Raw genomic sequence first — 12,739 nt, forward strand, 5'->3', positions numbered from 1 at the left:
GAGGAAAAAATGCTCAACAGTTACTGAGGATTTTAAGGAACAAAATCCTGTTCTTAACTAAACACTTGGAAACAGAGTCCAGTTCTGCCTCTAGATAAAGACAGCCATCTTCAACAACATCTCTCCTCATCTTCTCGTTCTGCATTGTCTCGGCTTCGAAAAAGTTTCTTCTTGAATCCACAGTAGAACCCATAAAGACATCAGCAAGACTATTCATTTCCTTTATAGAATCCAGAGATTTATCTGATAATGATGAAGATACAAAAGGAATAGACAAAAAAACCCATGGTGGTCTTCTCAAGGTGCATAACAAAATATTTGTCTCTTTAGTTTCCATTTTCTTTAGTGCGTTGACCTGTTTAGAGATTTGTTTCTTTGCCTTCTTGTGGAAGGTAATGTATGTTTTAACCTCCTTCTCTACTACGCTACCTTTCCTACGAAGGCAAGATTTGAGATTCGCAACGTGTTCTCTCATCACGACAATCACCTCCCTTGTGGACTCACACACGTCGAACAATACAACAGACCTATCTAAAGAATCTGCTAAGAGTTTCCCTTCCTGGTGATTAAGAAACAGAGGAAACAGAGACTGAAGAAGAAGATCCCCGCCAGATGCTGAGCCGGTTCAAGGCTGCTCTGAATTTAACAGAGAGACAGAGAGTGGATGGGTTTTAAAGGAAGACTCACAGATCGAACTGGGTGGTGTATAGTGTGATCAGTCATGAAGAACGAAATAAACCTTCCATAGGTTTTGTTTGTCAGAACTTTAAATTGGATTAAGATGCTCTATTAAGGTTCTTCTTGAGCATTTATATATAAACTGCAGGGGAATCCTCGGGTAAACAATGTGGGAACATGGGTTACTAATCTGAGTTTGTTTCTAACATGAATAATAAGAGAAAAAAACAAGTATCGGACTCGGACCACGTGTACTGCACACAGAGAATAGAGAATCAATCGATGCTCTCATTCTCTCGAGACAAAAGCTCAGCATATATATATATATATATATATTTTTATAACTTTTTTTTTGTGTGTTAACAGGCCATGTATTCTGTAAGCCCAACTATGAAAACATGTTTGGCCCAAAACTATAGAACCGAAATAAGCATTAAGCAAAGAAATAAATAGCTTCGTCCTCGTCCTCTGAAATCCCTAAAACTGAGTATCATACCCTAGGGTTATTGCTTCTTCTCATCCTCTCCAGAACATGTACGGTTCCGTCTTCGGTCGTCAGGATCTTTCCATCTCCGGTCGTCAGAATCCTCCCGTCGTCGGAGTAATATTCTTCTCCTTATGCCTCTCTGTTGTTCCTCGATTAATGGTATTTTTTAATTCTGCCTATGTAAGACAATACATCTGATTATATATTTTGTACTTTAGGGATGGCGAATTTTGGATGATCCTGAAATAAGAGCCTATTATCTGAAACCACGATTCTGGTAAAATTGATGCTTTGTTTAATTTCGAGATTTGTTCATGTAAGATGTGTTCTTCACCATGTGTTGATAATAATATTGAGAATTGTTGTAGTTGGTATGCTGACGTTGAGGGGTTCGACACTTCGCTCCCTGCGGATGAGATCAAGGAGTCGTTGATCAATCATTTCAAGTCATGTGGAGTAATCGGTAGAGTCTTTCTTGACACAAACCCTGAAACCAATGTTGTCGACAGGTTTGTGGCTTCTTTGTGACATTAACCAGCTACTTGGGAACATGTTTAACTGATGCTACCTCAAAAAAACGAAATCAAACCTTTTCCTTTTTTATTTATATATAACAGCCATGCTTCTATTGTTATTATCGGAGAGGACGCTGATACTGATGAGAAGGTGATGGAACTTAATGGAAGTGAACTGGGAGGAAGGAAACTAACTGTTAAGGTCGAACTGTTTGTGCCACCGAAATTAAAGGATGCTCCTTTTAATTAAAGGATGGCTCCTCCTGTGTCACAGTTACATAATGAATTTGGTATTTGAAGTAGATGCTCTTTGGTGTTCTCAGATCGTGACATCCTGTTTACATAGACACAAATCCAAATTCGAGTAATCTACAATGTACAGATGGGAGGTTTTACCAAAATCGTTTCTTTTTTCTTAGACAAAGCAGCCGGTTTACGGCTATACAAAACTGAGATTCTGGTTTCCTAGTTCTTACTTTTCACTTTTATTTAACGACAATTTGAGGAAAAAACTTGTACATCTGCTGATAAAAAAGCTCAGTCTCAACAGTTACTGAGGATGTTTAAGAACAAAACCCTATTCTTAACCAAACACTTGGAAACAGAGTCCAGTTCTGCCTCCAGATCACGAAAACCATCTTCAACAACATCTCTCCTCATTTTCTCGTTCTGCATTGGCTCGACTTCAAAACCAAAAGAACCCAGGAAGACATCATCGAGATTCTTCATTTCCTTTCTCATATCCAGAGATTTATCTAACAACGACGAAGATACAAAAGGAATCGACAAAAACCCTACGGTGTTCCTGGTTTTCTTTGCCGGCGGTATTGCTGATAGGAACAACAAAAGATGTCTGAAAATCGAGACAGTGATATCAATTGTCTCTCTCAGAACACTCGTGGATGCTATCGCTGAATCTTGATATATGTTGGTGGAAATGTCTTTGGTTTCCATTTTCTTAAGTGCATTGATGTGTTTAGAGATTTGTTTCTTTGCCTTCTTCTGGAAGTTAACGTATGTTTTAGCCTCCTTGTCTACTACGCTACCTTTCCGACGAAGAGCAGATTTGAGATTCGCAACGTGTTCTCTCATCACGACAATCACCTCCCTTGTGGACTCACACACGTCGAGCAACACAACAGACCCATCTAACGAATCCGCTAGAAGTTTCCCTTCCTGGCGATGAAGAAGAGTGTGTTTCACGTAAGAGGACTCAAGTAGCTCATGCACGCAACCGTAGAACTCCGCGAGGTTCACGAGTCCAACGAGAAGCGTCTCGTACCCAAAATAAGGGGATACGGAGATTGAGGACGAAGATCTACGCCAGATGCTGAGTCGGTTCAAGGCTGCTCTGAGTTTAACAGAGAGTGGATGGATTCTTGAAGGAAGACTCACAGATCGAACTGGTTGGTGTGTAGTTTGATCAGACATGAAGAGCGAATCTAAACCTTCCATAAGTTTTGTTTCTTTTCAGAACTCTAAATTGGATTGAGAAATTGAGATGGTCGATTAGGGTTCTTCTTGAAGGTTTCTATATATATTGCAGAGAAGCTCAAGAACAGAGAAATCCTCGGGTCAACAATGTGGGAACATGTGAGAAGAACATGGGTCACTATTATGATCTGTTTGTTTTTAACACATGAAAAATATCATCGCTTATGGTCAGTGACAGTGACTCATGTTCCTCTTTGTCTTCTTCTTATGCATCTATACAACTTTTGTCTTGCAAACTTATATTTTAAAATCAGTTTCTTGTTCGTTTCTTTTCCATACCAACTGTTTTTTTTTTGTGTCAGGGCAAAATATAATTTTGGTTAAAAGAGATCTAAACTAAATGTGTCCGGCTTCAAAGAACTAAGCTAAGACTTGTCTTCTTTGGCTTGAGTTACATATGCTTTAACAAAAACAAAATTGCGTAAGAATCTTTCAGGTAACAAATTGCGATTTTTTTTTTTCAATTTCCCTTCTATAAAGACAAAAAAAGGCTACAATAAAATACAAGTATTTATTGATTTTTAAACAGACAAACGTAAGTAATAATCATCACAACAAGTAAAAAAACATAGAGGAGTAAGGAAAAAAGAAAAAGAAAAAAACTTGAATCCCAATTGAGGTAAATGAAGGGAAATAACAGACAAGTGTAAGAAAAGGAAACTTTGAATCCCAAAACACTGTCGATAAATATATCATATAGATTGAAAAAGATTGAAACACAGAGAGACGTCATAGATTGAGAAAGATTGCAATTACATGTTCTAATTTCACCCTGCTCTCTTTCGATTCCTAGTTGCGTTGCATCTTTTTTGGCTCCCTATGCCTTCGTTTTCTAATGGACATCCTTAGTTAAAACTAGTGCTATGTTTAAAGCAGTCCCGCATCAGATCAATATCACTAGACTTTCCATCAACGTTTTGACAATCAACTTTAGGTTTTCCTCCATCCGCCAAGGTTATATCAATGCCATCCATAACGACGTCTCTACAATGTGTGGTTTCACTACACTTAAGCGTTATAGCATTTTTATTCGATGTTGTTCCGCGAAAGCCGACATACTTTACATTGCTAATCGCCACCGCTGATTCCTAATAGACATAAAAATACATATATATTTTCACAATTGCAATTATGCAGACAAATAAGATATATATAATTTTATTCATTATGTACTAAAAAGATCTTTACCTCTGCAGCAAGATGTCTTTTATCAATGTATTGTTGGTCTATTATAATCGGATTTTTTGTGTTAATGAGTGTAATATCGGTAAAACTTATGTTTCTTGCATATCCTTGTCCACCCTAAATATCAAAATTACATTAATAGATATATATATATATATATATATATATACATATAACTGAATGATTAGTATTAGTCTAATTATAAGAGGTAACAATTAGTATATAAAAATAAATAGTATATACCAGCCATGTCTTGATTCTAGCTCCATTAGCCGTCTGGTTGAAAGTGCAGTGACTCACTTGTACATTACTAACCGTAGCCTCTGCTCCACCGGCTCCAAGACTTCCTACGCTGTTGTCCCATAATAATTAAATATGTGAATACTTTGAACCTTTTTTTTTTTTTTTTGTGAGTAAACTTTTTATTCATAATGTGAATTTTTTTTGTATAACTAATATCATGAATTACCTTATCCCATGACCTGGTCCACAATTAATTCCTGTGATGTTGATATTGGAAGTTCCACTGTTGATTGCTATGCAATCGTCTCCTGAGAATTTAATTATTGAAAATATTATAATTTATTCTTTTCACAAAAGAAATAACAAGTACATAAAAGCATGACTGTTTCATTTGTATTAACAAGATTTCAAAATTATTAGTAATGCACGCACCAGTTTGAATTGTAGAGTCAAATATGTTGATATTAGTTGAATCACTTATATCAATTCCATCAGTATTGGGACTTGTCTCGGGTGCAAAAAGATTTATCTTGGATATTGCAACAGTATTGCATTTGTTGATTGATAAATGGTTTTTTGCACTATCAATTGAGGTTATCCCGTTTATCCTCAAGTTATCGCAATTACTAATATGTAATGCCTACAAAAAAACAAAAAAATAGCAATACAATATATGGCTATTGTAATCAATAATGTTTTTTTTCTTCCAAATAATGGATATATAGTTTTTAGTAGAAATACTCACTGTTGGTCGTTGAGAAGCTTTCAACTTTAGCTGAAATCGAAAAACACTTGTATGATTTGTTACGATGAATTTTTATTTTAAAAAAGAATAAAATTTGTGATATATCGAATTGTCACCTCCCAAAAAGATGAACCACGACCGTTAATCGTTCCCGAACCAACGATGATTAAACCATACACATATGAAAATTTGATCCACATTTTAGATGTGGGGTTGGGCCATGATCCTTTGTCGCTAGGTGCGACGATAACTCCATCCAACTATAAAAAGATTTTTAAATTTTTTTTTTACTGTACTTCTATTTTTTTTTTAAATTTTTGTCAAAAAAAAAAAAAAGATTTAATCGCCCACGTACCTGAACCTTTATAGAGCTAGATTTGCATGGACCTTGGAACACTGTAGGTTGAAGTAAAAATGTTTTGTCAGAGGGAATAAGAAGTGTTTTGATGTCTCCGTCTCCACGACATATCGCATTCCATGCTTGAACAAAAACCTTTGAACATAATTGGTTTTAAGAACATTTAACTATTTGTTTAAAGAAGATAATTAGTCAAGATTAATTTCTGATAAGAATCATTAAGAAAACATAATTAAAAGCTATATATTTTGGATTGAAAAAAAAAAGCTAAAACATATATAGTTTACCTTTGAATCATCAGTTTGACCATCTCCTTTAGCACCAAAATTGAGTACATTGTAATTTTGACCATTTACGAGAACAAAATATAAGAAACTTATCAAGATCCAAATACGTAATGTGGTTTCCTAATACACTCAAAAAACAAAAATGTTAGTATAAACAAGTAATAAAAAAAATCAACTAGAAAAGTGGATTGATAATTTGATCATGATGTGTACCATCGTGAAATGGCGAAGACGAAAATCCACTGAATGTATAGGTATGTTGTATGTGTTTCAGTTATGTGAATCTAAGTACATATGAAGTATACATAGTACCTAAATTTTACGTCCTTTATATAATACTTACTATACATAGAGATCTCATTGAGGCCGCCGATTTTAAGGACTCGGTAAAATGAAAAATGTAGTGGTCAAAGCCAAAAAAATTGGTCGGAGTTCAAGGAGGAGTAAAGCGCAAAATAGTTATTAGGATATGGTTAAGGCGGATTTCAGAATTCATGAACATATTAGAGCATTTCCAGCAAATGTTTTTAAGCATATACTCATTATTAAAATAACGATAAATGTCAAGAAAAGTAGGAGAGAGATAGAGAAACGTGGCTTAAACAAGCCACTTAAGACACGTTGTTCAACAGTTGTCAGTGTTTTATTGGTTCGTTAATAAAATAAAGATAAAAAAAATATATTTAATTAAATATAGTTATTTAATTGGTTTTTGGAAATTATGGGGAGTGTGTTTACGAGTTAAGATGGTCTTAGACCATGATAAATGTGACATTGCTTAAATTTTGCGTTTTTAGTAGAATATGAGTTCATACAGAATACTAATAAATTTCCTGATTGGGACCATACAAATCAAAACATTCTTATGCATTGTACTAGATTTAAACCATTAATCACTTTTGACCCAAAAAAAAAAAAACCATTAATCACTATCTATACTCCACAAGATTTCTCTAAACTGTGAACCATATAAGATGGAATGTATGCTCTCGTTGGCATAGAATGAACCAATAAATAACGAATTCCATCTAATTTCTTTTAATTTAAATTGTTTATTATTGGGGAAGAAACATATAATTGTTTATGAGTTGTGTGCTCTCGTGGACCATCATCGTACACCAATAATAACATGTCATACAGTATAAAAATTGATAATTAATAAAAACCTCTTGCTCAAAATAAAACATAAAAATAATAAAAACCCAATGGTAAAGATAATTTCGCACGACAAGCACGTGACGTGAGCGACACGAAGCTAGAAGACAATAATACTCAAGTTTGGTAAGTTTGTTCAGCATGTGATGTCTTAACTGAGCGATGATGATGAATTGATGGTGATGATGCTCCACATAGGCTTAGGAATATATACACATGCTCCATCTTTTGTTTTTTGGTTATTTCATTTAATTAGACAGTAGTCAAAGATGCGAATAACTCCTTTTCTAAAATAATTTTATCTCTACAAAACCTGGATTTACATTTTACACAAAATATACAGACTTTAATTTCTTTGTTAAGGAGTCACAATGTTCAAGAGAGACGCTCTGTGTTGGATAAGGCGTCTTGATAAGTAACTTAACTCATCCTTAATTGCTTCAAGGCTAAAATTAAGCACAGCTAATTCCCCGAGCATACTTGTTGATATTTGTTCCCAAATGGGATAAGAACCCAAAACCATTGCTTTGAGGCTATGAATGGCTTGTGTAAAGTTATTTTCACCATTCTTCTTCTGGTTCTCACCGGGAGAAGAAAGAAACTGCAAGAGTGACTTGAAAATAGAGATTGATGATGCGTTTGATTGACTTAGGATGTTGGACACCATAGTAGAATGTTGATCGAGATCACCGGATTGTTTGATAACTGCAGATTTCTTCTTTGGTTGCGTTCTTGCAAGGGATTTAAGTTGTCTCGCTGCTGCGTTCTTGAATTTCTTCTGAAAGCTTATGTAAGTTTGAATCTCGGCTTGAACGGAAGAGAGATCTCCTCCGCGTCTACGTAGCGCAGATTGAAGAACCTGGATTTGCTCTGTGAATGTTTCTATCAAGTCTCTTGTGAAGTCAGAGACATCGAGTAACAAGATTGATTCATCAAGAGCGTCTTCCACAAGTTTGGCGTTGCGAGAAAGGCTGAGAGCTTGTTGCCCTTGTGGAGAACATATGACTTGTTCATTGACAAATTCATAGAGCTCGACGAGCTTGGCAAGTCCAAGTTGGATCCGAGAAGAAGCTGATGAAGAAGAGTTTAGAGCTTGAATCTTTTTCAGTTCTTCTTCAACTCTCTGTGCCTTAGGATGGATTAGTCTTGTAGGCAAACTAATAGACCTAGCAGGTACATAGGTGGTCGCCCCAGAGGAAGTTGATTCTGCCATTTTTAGCTTCTGAAGAAAAAACAGAGAACCCAAAAGCCTCAAACTTTGAAATGGGTTTTGGTGGGTCAATAAGGTTCAGAGACTCCAAAGGTATATAATAGAGGAAACCGTAGCAGATAAATCCAAAAGGCACCTTTTTAAGAGCAAATTGGGCATGTGTATAAAATGAGAATATTTGCACAATTATAACCTTTTGCTTAATTTAATCATCTTTTATGTGGTCATGAAACCAGCAACGTCAAGCTTTCTTGATTACTATGATTATCTTGTCTCCTAACTTGTCCCTCTCTGCCTCCTTCATCATCGCTGGCAAACTCAAAGATCTGTTTCATCAGGAAATAAAAACACGACAGCTCGGAGAAACGTTTTCCAAGGAGATATAAACAAATCTTGATGCGCAAAGAAAAAAAAAGCTAGCTAAGGCCATTATATAGGTCCAAGAATCTAGGGTTTAAAACAATACTTAAGAGAGTAGTAGGAGAATCTTGTTCAATAAAGTCGTGGTACGTATTCAATTCCTACTCATGTGTGTATTTATTTACGTAAGCTTTCTATTATTTTAATGGGAGACAAAGAGACAGAAGTTGCAATACACTAATATGTAGAGAGAACATCACATAAGAGAGAAGAAATAAACCACACAAAGAAAAGGAATTCAATTAACCAAATAATTTGAAGTGAGTCATCAGAAAAGAAGAATAGAGTATTACCACAATGTTGACCACTTGTCCTTTGTAAATCTTCACTAATTGATCCCATGAACATTGTCTTCTCTTTTGGCTCTCAATGATTAGCAGTCTAATTTCACTGAAACGTCACAATACTCTGCCCTTGTGTTAAAAATAATTCTTCTTTTGGTTTCTTTCCTTTTGTCTTTTGGAGAAAGTAATCACCGGAGATTGCCGTATCGCTTGGTATCTAACTTCTGCTCACAGAGAAAAGAACAGAACAATCTTTGATCAGATACTGTTGTCTGGATAACCAGAGAACATATCTAAATTTTGGTTGAGACTTGGATATCTACACAAAGCAAAAAAAATAAATCTTGAGTAACCACTAGGGCAAACACTAGTAAAAGTATTGATAAATATCACATAATTTGCTCCAAATATATTTCTTGCAAGAAGAGTGTAGATGACAATAAAAGTAAGAATACTAAGAAACATACCCATGTATGCCCCAGGGAATAGGACAATATCAATGCTAACAAGCCTAACATTTCTCAACAGTTATGTATTAGTCAGTATGTTTTTGTTACGTCTACGCATTTCTATTGATTTAATGGCTTTGATAATGTATACTGATTCTCTATAGATTTTGCATGTTCATTTGAATCAAAGAAGGTTGTCAAAATATAGTCTTAAACTTACAAACAAAACATTAAACATCAAACAGAATATACAAGAAGCTACCCCTTTTCCATCTCTGCTCTGCAACATGTTATAAAGAGAAACGCTAAAGAAATGATAAAAGTTCTACGACAAAAGTTTCTCAATGCTATTCTCAAACGATTACGTCGGTTACAAGAAATCAAGAAAATGTAAAACAGAGCCATTTCTTTGCCGTTGGTTTAGCGTTGTCTCGTTTCCTCTGTGAAGTTGCCTTGCTAGAGCTCCGACCTGTTTTTTTGTCCTCACCGGCTTTAGTAAATATAACCGTGAATCCCTCAGCCGTCGCTGGATCATTCACATCCCATTCTCCGAATTTTGGCAGAGGCCTTGCTTCACTATTCGATGCCATTTCAATATCTTCAGAATCAAGAAAACTTCTCAAAAGCAAATTACTTCCTTCTTTCCGTTGTCCTTCTTCTTCTTGAATGTCTTTTGTTCTGAGATCGCTGTTATTGATCAAGGTATGATGTCCCAACTAATGTATTTTATAGATGGGAGATCTCAACAAAACGGAAACAGATGAACAAAAACAGAGAAGTAGAAGGTTGTATTTTGAAATCGCCCTTACGAATTGTACTCGTATGAGACACGGGAATGAGGATATTCCCTTTTTTTCATTTCTTCTTAATCTTTCTGAGGTACAAAATCGTTGCTCTTTGCGCGTCGTAGCCTGTTAAAACCCTAATTATAGCAAAAGTCTTACATCAATGGCTGCTCTGTTTTATACCCTGTGAAAACCCTAATTAAAGTTTTATATTATGCTTCTTTGTATTCATGTACGTAAATTAGAAGATATCATAACTTTGTGAGCATCTGAAAATATAAGTCAAAATCAGATTTCGGAACAGCCAAGATTACTTCAAGTAAAAATATCTTTTGCCTGCTTTAATTGGACCATTTTTATGCAAAAAGGAGAACAAAAGCTTTGCTTGAAAGACAGAACCGGTTCTGCCTTTTATTGCTTTTATTATTATGTAACCATAGATGCTCAAACACGAGATCGGATATGAGTCAAAAGAGAAAAAAATATAACAAATAAAATCAATCAAGAAACAAAACAATGGCAATGGAAAACAGAGAAAACCAACACGTTTCTCTCTTAGTTTGAATGCAAAAAGACTGAATACGAAGAAGCAGAGAGAGGCTCACAGGGGAATCACTCAAGAGCAGCTATGACCGCATCAACAACTTCTTGGGTGGTGCAATCACCTCCAACATCTTTTGTTCGACATTTCCCTTCTTGTATCACTTGTTTCACTGCGGTTTCAAGCCGATCAGCAAAAGTAGGAAACCGGAGATGTCTAAGCATCATAGCTGATGAGAGAAGTAGAGCCACCGGATTCGCTTTCTTCTGCTCCACTATCTTATCATTCCCCACGTTCCCTGCTGATGCGCCTTGCTCAAATATAGCATGTTCTGCACCAACATTTCCTGTCCCAACAAACACACCCAAGACATGTCATTTAAGAAAGGTTTATAACTTCAACTCATATAATTATGGACAAACCTCCTGGCATCACTCCAGTACCACCGGCTATTCCAGCAGCCGTGTTTGCTATAAGGTTACCATACAAATTAGGCGTCACCTGAAAAAAAACAAAGATTAGAATGTAATACAAATGATGGTCACATTTAAACGAAAGACTCATTTTGCCTATTCAAGTTTTGATTTATAACTAGGAAAAGGAGAGCATTACCATAACATCAAACTGCTCGGGCTTAGCGACAAGCTGCATACAACAATTGTCTACGATGATTTCATTGTAAGTAATCCCTGAATAATGTTTAGCAACCTCTCTGCAAGATTCAAGGAAAAGCCCATCCGCAAGCTTCATAATGTTAGCTTTATGAACAGCAGTCACTTTCTTCCTATTGTTCAGATATGCATACTCAAATGCATATCTCGCAATCCTCTCAGAACAAAACTTTGTAATAACCTACACAAACAATATTGAACAACGTGAACAAAAGGAGCACAATTTTGGACTGATAACAATCTCTTCCAAATCTTTTGAATCATGGCTGTTACCTTAAGGCTCTCGACAACACCAGGAACAACCTCATGCTCGAGTCCTGAATACTCTCCTTCAGTGTTCTCTCTAATGACAACAATATCAACATTCTCGTGTCGTGTAGCTAAGCCAGGGAAATTGATGCAATTGACAAGAGAAGCGAAGATGTCGAGTTCTTTCCTCAGCTGCATATTCAAAGAACTGACACCACCACCCACAGGAGTCGCTAACCCACCTTTGAGACAGACCTTGTTTCTCTTCACAGACTCGATCACTTCTTCGGGGACTCTCCTCATGTTCCCTCGAACCTCGTACCGTTCGAAATGCACCGGTGCGTGCATCGCCTCCATGACCTGTTCAACCGCACCGGTCACTAAAGGTCCGATCCCGTCGCCGGGGATTAGGGTTACGGTTCGTGGGGCTCCGTCTCCGGGTCTAGGCATGTAGGTGATGGATCGGGACGGTGCGATGAATGGAGAAGACGGATTCGCCAGAAGGCGACTGAGGATCGAAGCGGATCTTCTCGCCATTGTTGGTGGATTTAGTTTCTTTTTAGGGTTTCAATGCGACTTTGGTCGATTTCGGCGATTTGCATGCGGCGTTGTTTTATGCCTTTTTGTCAGATTTATTCTTTTTCTTTTTCCCAATTATTATTATTTTTGTTTTCTGACGTCTTGTACTTTTATTCATTCGTTCATTAACTTCACAGTAGTAATAAATCAATATTTTGTCGAAAACTAAATACCAATCTTCATAATGGAAAATATATAAATTATACGAAAACGAATTTGCGTGATGATAATCCTTGGTATGCCTCATCTGCTGAATAAATCAAGAAATTTGTCATCAATCTTTTCTTTTTTTTTTTTTTCTTCGTCCAAAATCATCTCTAAAGTTACACTTACACGATGTTATTTAAATTAATGCACCTATGTAATTAAGGTGTTTTCTTTCTAGAACTAGAAGAACATAATAT

The 12,739-nt window shown here is 36.1% G+C and overlaps 6 protein-coding genes and 1 pseudogene across 6 annotated transcripts; 1 reads left to right on the forward strand and 6 right to left on the reverse strand.

The window, feature by feature from the left end:
* Positions 1 to 13: 13 nt before the first annotated feature.
* Positions 14 to 845, reverse strand: LOC111829593 (annotated as a pseudogene).
* A 297-nt stretch (positions 846 to 1,142) lies between these two features.
* LOC17880800 (nucleolin 1) lies at positions 1,143 to 2,081 on the forward strand. Its single transcript, XM_006284657.2, has 4 exons — positions 1,143 to 1,279; positions 1,384 to 1,442; positions 1,534 to 1,674; positions 1,783 to 2,081. The coding sequence occupies exons 1-4, from the start codon at positions 1,211 to 1,213 to the stop codon at positions 1,928 to 1,930; spliced, it is 417 nt and encodes a 138-aa protein (XP_006284719.1). The 5' UTR covers positions 1,143 to 1,210; the 3' UTR covers positions 1,931 to 2,081.
* A 125-nt stretch (positions 2,082 to 2,206) lies between these two features.
* LOC17880359 lies at positions 2,207 to 3,175 on the reverse strand. The gene has a single exon (XM_006285315.2). The coding sequence runs from the start codon at positions 3,133 to 3,135 to the stop codon at positions 2,224 to 2,226; it is 912 nt and encodes a 303-aa protein (XP_006285377.1). The 5' UTR covers positions 3,136 to 3,175; the 3' UTR covers positions 2,207 to 2,223.
* An 844-nt stretch (positions 3,176 to 4,019) lies between these two features.
* Positions 4,020 to 6,241, reverse strand: LOC17880408 (probable polygalacturonase At3g15720). Its single transcript, XM_006286038.2, has 10 exons — positions 6,206 to 6,241; positions 5,993 to 6,112; positions 5,703 to 5,840; positions 5,464 to 5,607; positions 5,348 to 5,377; positions 5,035 to 5,242; positions 4,829 to 4,910; positions 4,603 to 4,711; positions 4,363 to 4,476; positions 4,020 to 4,262 (listed from the first exon to the last, which is right to left on the reverse strand). Exons 1-10 carry the CDS (start codon positions 6,206 to 6,208, stop codon positions 4,020 to 4,022), a joined length of 1,191 nt encoding a protein of 396 aa, XP_006286100.1. The 5' UTR covers positions 6,209 to 6,241.
* A 1,214-nt stretch (positions 6,242 to 7,455) lies between these two features.
* On the reverse strand, positions 7,456 to 8,360 carry LOC17880970. The gene has a single exon (XM_006285862.2). The coding sequence runs from the start codon at positions 8,358 to 8,360 to the stop codon at positions 7,506 to 7,508; it is 855 nt and encodes a 284-aa protein (XP_006285924.1). The 3' UTR covers positions 7,456 to 7,505.
* A 1,328-nt stretch (positions 8,361 to 9,688) lies between these two features.
* Positions 9,689 to 10,395, reverse strand: LOC17880597 (RPM1-interacting protein 4). The gene has a single exon (XM_023779666.1). It carries the CDS (start codon positions 10,098 to 10,100, stop codon positions 9,891 to 9,893), a length of 210 nt encoding a protein of 69 aa, XP_023635434.1. The 5' UTR covers positions 10,101 to 10,395; the 3' UTR covers positions 9,689 to 9,890.
* A 280-nt stretch (positions 10,396 to 10,675) lies between these two features.
* On the reverse strand, positions 10,676 to 12,357 carry LOC17877466 (isocitrate dehydrogenase [NAD] regulatory subunit 3, mitochondrial). The gene is made up of 4 exons (XM_006284892.2): positions 11,781 to 12,357; positions 11,449 to 11,688; positions 11,259 to 11,337; positions 10,676 to 11,182 (listed from the first exon to the last, which is right to left on the reverse strand). Exons 1-4 carry the CDS (start codon positions 12,291 to 12,293, stop codon positions 10,908 to 10,910), a joined length of 1,107 nt encoding a protein of 368 aa, XP_006284954.1. The 5' UTR covers positions 12,294 to 12,357; the 3' UTR covers positions 10,676 to 10,907.
* Between the last annotated feature and the right edge of the window lie 382 nt (positions 12,358 to 12,739).

This window comes from Capsella rubella, unplaced genomic scaffold (assembly GCF_000375325.1).
Source record: "Capsella rubella cultivar Monte Gargano unplaced genomic scaffold, Caprub1_0 scaffold_7, whole genome shotgun sequence".
NCBI classification, from domain to species: Eukaryota; Viridiplantae; Streptophyta; class Magnoliopsida; order Brassicales; family Brassicaceae; genus Capsella; species Capsella rubella.

What these genes read in the sequence shown, in the direction of transcription:
- LOC17880597 (XM_023779666.1), bottom strand. Translation starts at nt 10,100, where the DNA reads ATGGCATCGAATAGTGAAGCAAGGCCTCTGCCAAAATTCGGAGAATGG.
- LOC17880359 (XM_006285315.2), bottom strand. Translation starts at nt 3,135, where the DNA reads ATGGAAGGTTTAGATTCGCTCTTCATGTCTGATCAAACTACACACCAA.
- LOC17880408 (XM_006286038.2), bottom strand. An exon ending in TGACTCTACAATTCAAACTG is followed by an intron (nt 4,911 to 5,034) that starts GTGCGTGCATTA and finishes TTAAATTCTCAG; the next exon opens with GAGACGATTGCATAGCAATC. An exon ending in CTAGAATCAAGACATGGCTG is followed by an intron (nt 4,477 to 4,602) that starts GTATATACTATT and finishes TTTGATATTTAG; the next exon opens with GGTGGACAAGGATATGCAAG.
- LOC17880970 (XM_006285862.2), bottom strand. Translation starts at nt 8,360, where the DNA reads ATGGCAGAATCAACTTCCTCTGGGGCGACCACCTATGTACCTGCTAGG.
- LOC17877466 (XM_006284892.2), bottom strand. Translation starts at nt 12,293, where the DNA reads ATGGCGAGAAGATCCGCTTCGATCCTCAGTCGCCTTCTGGCGAATCCG. An exon ending in GTGTTGTCGAGAGCCTTAAG is followed by an intron (nt 11,689 to 11,780) that starts GTAACAGCCATG and finishes TTGTTTGTGTAG; the next exon opens with GTTATTACAAAGTTTTGTTC. An exon ending in TACTGGAGTGATGCCAGGAG is followed by an intron (nt 11,183 to 11,258) that starts GTTTGTCCATAA and finishes TTGTTGGGACAG; the next exon opens with GAAATGTTGGTGCAGAACAT.
- LOC17880800 (XM_006284657.2), top strand. Translation starts at nt 1,211, where the DNA reads ATGTACGGTTCCGTCTTCGGTCGTCAGGATCTTTCCATCTCCGGTCGT. An exon ending in AGAATCCTCCCGTCGTCGGA is followed by an intron (nt 1,280 to 1,383) that starts GTAATATTCTTC and finishes TTTGTACTTTAG; the next exon opens with GGATGGCGAATTTTGGATGA. An exon ending in GAAACCAATGTTGTCGACAG is followed by an intron (nt 1,675 to 1,782) that starts GTTTGTGGCTTC and finishes TATATATAACAG; the next exon opens with CCATGCTTCTATTGTTATTA.